The sequence below is a fragment of the Entamoeba nuttalli genome (genome assembly GCF_000257125.1).
Source record: "Entamoeba nuttalli P19 unplaced genomic scaffold asmbl_4746, whole genome shotgun sequence".
Taxonomy (NCBI): domain Eukaryota; phylum Evosea; order Mastigamoebida; family Endamoebidae; genus Entamoeba; species Entamoeba nuttalli.
Window position 1 is genome coordinate 1 of NW_008577015.1, and position 8,623 is coordinate 8,623.

Below are 8,623 nucleotides of genomic sequence, written 5' to 3' on the forward strand. Positions count from 1 at the left end.
CTGTTTCTTTTAATACTTAATTAATTGCTTATGATTTTTTAATTTTATTCAAGTTCTAATTATACTGACTTATTCATTTAGAATATAATTATTTAATATATTATTTTTGATATTATTTAAAAATTTATAATATCATTATTAAACTATGAAAATAAGACATTTTCTATTTTCAATGAATCAAAACCAAGTTTATATAAATTAATTATTTAATTATATCATATTACTTTTATACATGATTATTAATTCATCACCTATCATAATATTAATTCAATATTATATTTAATTCATCGTATATCATATTCATATTTAAATTTAATACTCAAAAGACTAATTGTTTTGAATATTAATTGTTTTGATTTAAAAAAACATGTTCATTAGGAATATGCTTTGTTATATTTAAATATTTTAATGATATTTTATCAAACCAATGAATGAAAATAACTATTTAAATAAACAATACAAATTCTTTTTTGTTATATTTTGATAAATATTAAATGTTTAACTTAATACCTATGAAATAGTAAATAAATCCCTTTACTTTAAGTTTTAATAAAAATATATCTCTTATGTGTTGTAATTGAATTGCCATCATTTTCAATAAACTCTATAATTTTATTACTTCCATTTATAAGGTAGTTGAAAATAATATCTATTTTTATAACTTCTTTATTAATTTCTCTCAATTAAATAATATTTAGTTATAATTTACTACCATATGATTTTTAATTGTCAGAAAACAACTAGAATAGTCAAACTAAATTAATAAGATAAAATGCAGTAATACTAAAGGAAGAACAATTCATTAAATAAGTAAATCTTATTACCAACTTCATTAATTATATTAAATAAAAACCAATTTAAATAAAGAAGAGAATAAAAATAAGAATAAATTAAAAAGAATAAGATGTTTGATAATAATATTCATATTATATTAATAACTTTACAATGTTCAGAAAAGAATTATATGTACAAGACTTTTCAAAGTACTTCAGATATAATAAATTATATATTAACAATCATAAAGACATTAATTTATCTTATTCAAAAACTTATTATTCTTTAAGTTAATTGCTTTATTAAAGAACTAAAACAATTATTTATAAAGAATGAATTTGTTTTCCAAAAAAAAAAAGAATAATAAAAAAGGAAAAATGAATGGTGTTAATTATTATAAACTTTTTATTTATACTTTTTTTCTATTTAATTTTTAAAAGTTTCCTATAAAAATAATACAGATTTTTGAATTGTTATCAAACCCTTGAATTTTCATTCAACCATAAAAAAACTATTTCCTTGAGGTTCAAAAGCAAATAAATTGCCTGCTTCTTTAATCTTAGAATCTGAAACTCATAATTTAATGTCAATGAGTTGTCTGACTCTTCTTGTTTTTAGTTTAACTATATCATTTTCACTTAGTGCTAGTTGTAATCAAGGATTACACGTCATTAACCTTCCTTTTACTGCTTATGATAAAATTGATGCTGACGTAACTGACTTCTTAATTGAAGATAATAACGGTGTCCAACAATTAGTTAAGCCAGTGTGGTATATTCTTAATTCAACTAAAGATACTATATTTACTGTTTCTACATGTTCTGCATATACATTAGTCGATACTAAAATTGCTGCATATCATACTTGTGGTGAAACTGCTGCAACAAACTTCATTGAAATGAATGACGACTTTCCTGAATGTTCTACTAATTCTAAATTACAGGTCTTTGTTAGTGCAGGAAAACCAGTTTATGTTGCTGTTTATTCTGCTCCTGGTGCTTATGGTCGTTTCCGTTTCACTGCACAAGAAACTAATCCAACAAATACTAATTGTCAAAAAGCATTAGAAATTAAATCATTCCCTGCTGTAGTTGAAGGAAATACATTAGCAGGTGATTCAACTAAACTTGACTGTACTATTTACAGTTCAGTGCGTGGGTTATGGTATACTTTTGTTGGAGATGGAAGAGCTATTGTAGCTGATACCTGTGGTTCTAATCTTCCATTTGATGTATTTCTTGCAGTTGTTAAAGCACCTATTGAAGGAAATTGTGATAATATGCCATGTTATACTTCAGCTGATGGAGGATGTCCTGGTAATGTTGGAGATGTTCCAGCTCGAGTCTATTTCCCAACAATTAAAGATCAACGTTATTATATTTTTGTTACTTCTTATTATCAAGAAGCAGGTACTTTCCAATTAACTATTAAATCTCTTGCTCAAGCAATTCCAACTGTTTGTGAACAAGCAATTTCTATTATTTCTTTACCATTTAGTAGATCAGCACCATTAAATGACTCATGGACTAAAACTAATAATATTTGTAGTGATACAACTCTTTCATTCCCAGCTGCATACTTTACATTTAAAGGTACAGGAACAGGTGTATCAATTCAAACATGTCCTTCTAAATCAGGTGAAACTAAAATTGAAATTTTTGATTCTTGTAGTCAAAGTACTTGTATTAAAGAGTCTGATGTTGTTTGTGGAAATCATGGTTATCTTGATTTTATGCCAGAAAATGGTAGAGAATATTATATTCGTGTAGCTTGTATTAATGGTCCATGTGATTTAACTTTCTTTATGGAATATACCAGTACTAGTAAACATGACCGATGTGAAAGTGCATTATTAGTTACTTCTTCATTAACTGAAACTGCTTTTTTAAGCGAATTATCTGAATCACCTCATGGATGTTCAGGAACACCAGAAAATGGTAAAGGAAAATGGTATAAATTTATTGGAACTGATGCTCTTCCTAATAAGAAAGGATACCATTTATTCTCATATGATGAAGAAGGTAATTCACCAAATGCAATTGAAGTTCACAGTGGATGTGGTAATTATTATTGTTCTTATAATAGAAGAGAGGAAGTATTGATTGATATTAAACAAACTGCTTTTGTTTTTGCATTTGGAGGAACAAGTCAGGCTCTTGCTGTTCATATTGTTATTGAAGAAACTATTGAACACGAAAATTGTCAAAATGCTCGTTCTATTATGGTTCCATATACTATTCTTGATTGGAATTTGAACGCTGAACCATCTGATGGTTTTTGTTCTAGAACACAAAAAACTGAAGCTGTATGGTATACTTTTAGTGTAGAAAAAGCAACTCAAGTTTCTATTTCAACATGTTCTCAAGCAGTTCAATATGATTCATATCTTGCTGTTGGTTCAGGATCATGTGGGCAATTAGTTTGTATTGCTGATGTTAATGATACAAGAGGGTGTAATGGAGGAGGTTATGTTACTATTAAAGCACAACCAGGAAATAATTATTATGTATTTGTTGGAGCTGAAAGTCAAGGAACAAGTGGACAATTTGTTTTATCATTATGTACAAATGATAGACCAATTTATTCACAATGTAGTGAAGCTATGGTTCTTCCTGTATCAAAGAAATTCTATAGAATGACTACTTATACTCAATATAGTTATGCTACTTACATGACATTCCCAGATGGAACTCATAAGAATGTTCGTGGTTCATATTATTTAATTCCTGAAGGTTATAAAGGTAGTGTTTATTTCATGACTTGTGCAACAGGTACTGAAATTCCAACATTTATTTCAGCACATGATTCATGTCGTGGTAACGATAAGACAAATTACAGTTTCCCATCCCCTCCAAGTGTATCAGAATATTCTGATTTTAAATCAGGTAGTTGTGGAAAATTTGGTACTATTTTGAAAGTTGAAGTAAATGGTGTTGATCCAAAACTTGTATTAGTTTCTGGTTTTAATGAAAATGAAATTGGATTTATTGATGTTGAAATATTGATGAAACTTGAAAAAGTACCATCATCAGACTCTTCTTCATCTTCATCACCAAGTGCTTCAAGTTCTCAGCCATCAACAAGTTCTTCTGCACCAAATCCAAGTGCTGAATCATCAAATAATACTGAAGATAATAATGGAACTAAAATTGGATGGATTATTTTTGGTGTTGTTCTCTTCTTGATCTTTATTACTATCTTTGCCTTTATTATTGGATTCATAATATATCGTAAAAAGAGAAGTAACAATGGTTATCATGACCTTTCTTGAGTAATAACTTTAGGTTAAATTTAATTTATTATTCAATTTCTTCTTTTTTTTATTATAAAATAATAGAATAAAACAATCTTTAATGATTCAATACAACTTCTTTAATCTAAGGACTAAACGAATATCACGTAGATCAACAGTCACACGTTTGGCATGAAGGGCACATAAATTACTATCTTCAAAGAGCTTTACCAAAAAATCTTCTGCAATAAAGTGAAGTGCAAGAATAGCATCTCTTTGGAATCGGAGTTCATTTCTATCTAAAAAGTCTTGATTACTAAGAACAAGATCTTTAACCTAATGATTAATTTAGTTATTATTTCTTGATAAGTGAAAAGAAAAGACATGCGAAAAGAAGATAATTTAAGATGGAAGTTTGAGTAGATAATATTTTTTGATACAAAACAGTTGTCTTAAATAAAAGTTAACAAACAAATTTCATGAAAGCATTTTTAGGGATTGAAGTAAGTGCATTTCTTCTATTTATTTCTGCTACTCTTTCCAAAGGTGATTTTTTAACTACTTTTGATTTAGGAACAAGAATCGACGTTTTTTCAGATATTGATGATACTTTTGATAAAGTTTCTTTACGTTCTTGTTTTATTGTTTGTATTTCCTTTTTGATGGGTTGAATTTCTTTTTTAATCGGTACAATTTCTTTTTTAATTTCATTTATTGTTCCATCTGTTGTTTCTTTTTTAATTTTAATAAGAGTTGGTTCTTTTTTTATGGTTTTTAACGATTGTTTCTTTGGTTTTTTTTCTTCTACTCCTTTTTTCTTATCATCTTTTTCTTTTTTTATTTTGATTAAATGAGGATCCTCTTTTTTTTGTCTTGCCATTTGATTCTGTGACTTGTGATCATTTTTAGATCCATACTTTTTATCGTTTTCATTAATAGCTCTTTGAATTATTTCTTTTACTATTTTTGTATAATTACTTAAAAACTAACACTTTTAGTTTTATTCTTATTTTTAATAGAATAGTTATTTCCATCCCGATACTTCATTAAAATGAATCAATCTTGACAAGTATCTCATTGATTACCAAGAGCCAAAAAATGAAGAAGCTCCAAAAAATAATATAATAAACAAATCCTATATTTTATAATGATTTAATTTATTATTTTAATTATTCGTTTTAATCTATTTTAAGATAAAATAAATGAAAAATAATTATAGATGCATATTCAATAACAAAACTAATCAAATACTATTTCTATAATTCAATTCATTTATTATATTTAATTATCATGTTTTGTCATAATGAATAAATGTCTTAATAAAAGAAAATGAAATTTTAATTTGATAACAATGAATCTCTTTAATAACTTTTATTTGAGTATTTAAAAAATGAATAATGTAATACATAAAATAAAACAATAAAAATAATTAAATTATTCTTTTTTTTTTATCATTTGGATTAATGACAAATTTTGTTAATAAGAATATTGTGAATGAATATTTTCAATAATCAGTTATTTTATTATAAAAATTTCTTTCTTGTCTAAAGTACAGAATAATTCTTCTATTTATTATTCAATTCGATTTTAAAGTAACAGATAATTAGTTTATGTAAATTTTCCTTTAATTTACACATTAATTATATTAATAACATTATAATATAAAATAATATTCAATTTAGAAGAAAGTCAGTACTTTTTATCAGAACCAAAAATAATGTGTTAATGTGTCAAAACGATAATATGTAAAATCATAATGTCATTATTCTAAATCGATAGTTTTAACATTATTAGTCTAGTTCTATTTTAGTTAAAAAAAAATGAAAGTGTTTGAATTAGATACAGTATATTTTCGAGGAGTAAATTATAAATATTATTAATACTATTAATAAAGATAGTATTTTATTAATTAAAAATTAAATCAACTCTAACTTTATAAAGAGAAAAGTCATAAAATATAAAACACATTATTAAATTAAAAGAAAACATTTTAATGAACTAAATGTATTGTATCATAATGCTGAATAAGAAAATATTATTAAATTAAAATGAATTTCATATTTTATAACAAAAATTAAATGATAGTTTTAAAAAATTCAGAGTTAACTGATTAACTAGTTCTTGTTCATTTTCACAACTATTAATTATTAATATTTAAACTATTTTATTTTAATTTCTTTTTTTTTTCATAATAAGTTAATGAAAAGAATGTTTTTTATATCTATATTGTAAAAATATAAAAATAATAAGAAGTACTATAAATTTGAGAATCTAACATATTTCTAACTAAGATATTATTTTTTCATTATCTGTTGCAAGATGAAGAGTCAAATGTCATTTAATTAATCTGCTTTATTTTTAGGATAAAAAAAAGAAATAAAAATGAATAGTTCGTGACAAAACTTAAGAATTACTGTGATCATTTCTGTTCATTTAATTGAGTCGAACACCAATGGAGTATGAAAAGTTCCAGTTGTTTCAAAGGAACTTTAATAAAAATCTTAAAAATACTTAAACTTATAAATGAACTCAATACCAAACCTTATTATTTTAAAGATAGGAGGTAGTTATCTAACTGAAAAGAACAGAGTTGATGGTCCTCCAATTTTAGAGAATATACATCTGTTTAGTAAATGTTTGGCTCAATTTATTCATTCACATCCTAAACAACCAATTATACTTGCTCATGGAGCTGGGTCATTTGGTCATACCCCTGCAGCAAAATATCATCTTGCAGAAGGATTTCATAAAACTGGTGTTGTTGAATGTGAAATGGCAATGCAAGAACTAAGTTCTATTATTGTTAACTCATTGATTAAAGAAGGGATTAGTGCTATTCCATTCCATCCTTTTAATTTTGTTGTTACTGAAAATAAAAGAATTGTTGATATGTATTTACAACCACTTCAAATGTTAGTTAATCAAGGAGTTATTCCAGTGGTTCATGGTGATGTTGCAATGGATATTATGCAAGGTAGTTGTATTCTTTCTGCTGACCAACTAGTTCCAGAACTTGCTATTAGATTTGGTTGTCATAGAATTGGATTTATTTGTAATAGCCCAGTTCTTAATGATAAACGAGAGGTTATTCCATTGATAAATGAGCAAAATTATGAATCAATAAAAAAGTTTTTGCATGGTTGTAAAGGAATAGACGTAACTGGGGGTATGGCTGGAAAAATTAATGAATTAATGATAGCAGCAAAAAAACACAATATTCAGTCATATGTTTTTAAAGGTACAAAAGAATGTTTAGAACTTTTTTTAGAAGGAAATGATGTTGGAACGAAAATTTGCCAATAGGAAATTTATAAACAAAATATTTGTTATCAGATTTATAACACCTTTTTTTGTTTTTCAAAAAAAATTTTTAAATTAAAAAATAAAAAGAACTTTATTAATTCAATTAAATTAGTATGAGTCAACTTACTGCAGTTAGTAGAATTGTAGAAGAACGAAGAGCTTGGAGAAAAGATCATCCCCCAGGATTTGTTGCAAGACCAATAATGAAAAAAGGACAACCTGATTTATTTAATTGGGAATGTTTAATTCCAGGAAAGAAAGGAACAATATGGGAAAATGGTTATTATCCAGTTGAAATGAAATTTTCTACTGGATACCCAGCATCACCACCACGTTGTTATTTACCAGAAGGATTTTTCCATCCAAATGTATTTCCAAATGGACAAATTTGTCTTAGTATATTAAATGAATCATATGACTGGAAACCTACAACTTCTATTAAACAAATTCTTGTTGGAGTACAAGACTTATTAGATAATCCAAATAAAGAATCTCCTGCTCAACAACGTGCAAATGATTATTTTGTTAGAGATATTAAAGCATATAAAATGGAAGTAATTAAACAAAAAGAACAATATTTAAAAGATTCATTATAATTCTACTTGTTTGAATAAATAATTATTGTTGTAATCTTTAACATTCTGTATTTATTCTTTTTTTTATTATATCAAAAATATTCTTTTCAATTTATTGTCTTATAATTGAAAGTAAATTAACATTGAATATATTTTATCTGTTTCGTATTTCTTTTTTAAATAATTCAATAAGTGAATATATTTAATGATTTAAATATTACTTTCTTTAATTAAATGAATGGATATAATTTTTTTGATATATTATTTAAAAGAGTGTATTAATTCATCTGTTTTATATAGTTAAAAATGTAATTTCTATATATAAATATATTCAATAGTTAGATGTTTTCTAAAATATATCAAATTAATTCTAATAATATCTTCTTATTTTATATATTTTTATTCTTCATGTCAGAAAATGTCTTTACTTTCAAATTTAAATAACAACACTATTAAGTTTTTCATTGCCATTCTCTAAATTATTACTCCTTTTCTTCCTTTTGTTAAAAATATGAAAAATAGAATTACGATTTTATATATTAATAAAACTATTATGACTGCCATTTCTCTTATTATCTATTATCATCTATGAATATATTATTACATCATCTTCTTTTACTATTTTAATTACAGCAAATTAGTTACTTCATTCATCATCACATTATTAAGATTAATAAAAGATTCTTTATTCACTTTAAAATAACATCACCATTTAGTACTTTCTTTTATTTTATGTGAT

At 25.0% G+C, this 8,623-nt stretch overlaps 4 protein-coding genes across 4 annotated transcripts; 3 read left to right on the plus strand and 1 right to left on the minus strand.

The window, feature by feature from the left end:
* Positions 1–1,357: 1,357 nt before the first annotated feature.
* On the plus strand, positions 1,358–4,045 carry ENU1_111920 (hypothetical protein; the record flags this gene model as incomplete). The annotated part of the gene is made up of 1 exon (XM_008859573.1): positions 1,358–4,045. One exon carries the CDS (start codon positions 1,358–1,360, stop codon positions 4,043–4,045), a length of 2,688 nt encoding a protein of 895 aa, XP_008857795.1.
* Positions 4,046–4,132: 87 nt separating this feature from the next.
* On the minus strand, positions 4,133–4,886 carry ENU1_111930 (histone H3, putative; the record flags this gene model as incomplete). Its single annotated transcript, XM_008859574.1, has 2 exons — positions 4,133–4,342; positions 4,479–4,886. The coding sequence occupies 2 exons, from the start codon at positions 4,884–4,886 to the stop codon at positions 4,133–4,135; spliced, it is 618 nt and encodes a 205-aa protein (XP_008857796.1).
* Positions 4,887–6,529: 1,643 nt separating this feature from the next.
* ENU1_111940 (kinase, putative) lies at positions 6,530–7,309 on the plus strand (the record flags this gene model as incomplete). The annotated part of the gene is made up of 1 exon (XM_008859575.1): positions 6,530–7,309. The coding sequence occupies one exon, from the start codon at positions 6,530–6,532 to the stop codon at positions 7,307–7,309; it is 780 nt and encodes a 259-aa protein (XP_008857797.1).
* Positions 7,310–7,422: 113 nt separating this feature from the next.
* ENU1_111950 (ubiquitin-conjugating enzyme family protein) lies at positions 7,423–7,905 on the plus strand (the record flags this gene model as incomplete). Its single annotated transcript, XM_008859576.1, has 1 exon — positions 7,423–7,905. The coding sequence occupies one exon, from the start codon at positions 7,423–7,425 to the stop codon at positions 7,903–7,905; it is 483 nt and encodes a 160-aa protein (XP_008857798.1).
* Positions 7,906–8,623: the final 718 nt, after the last annotated feature.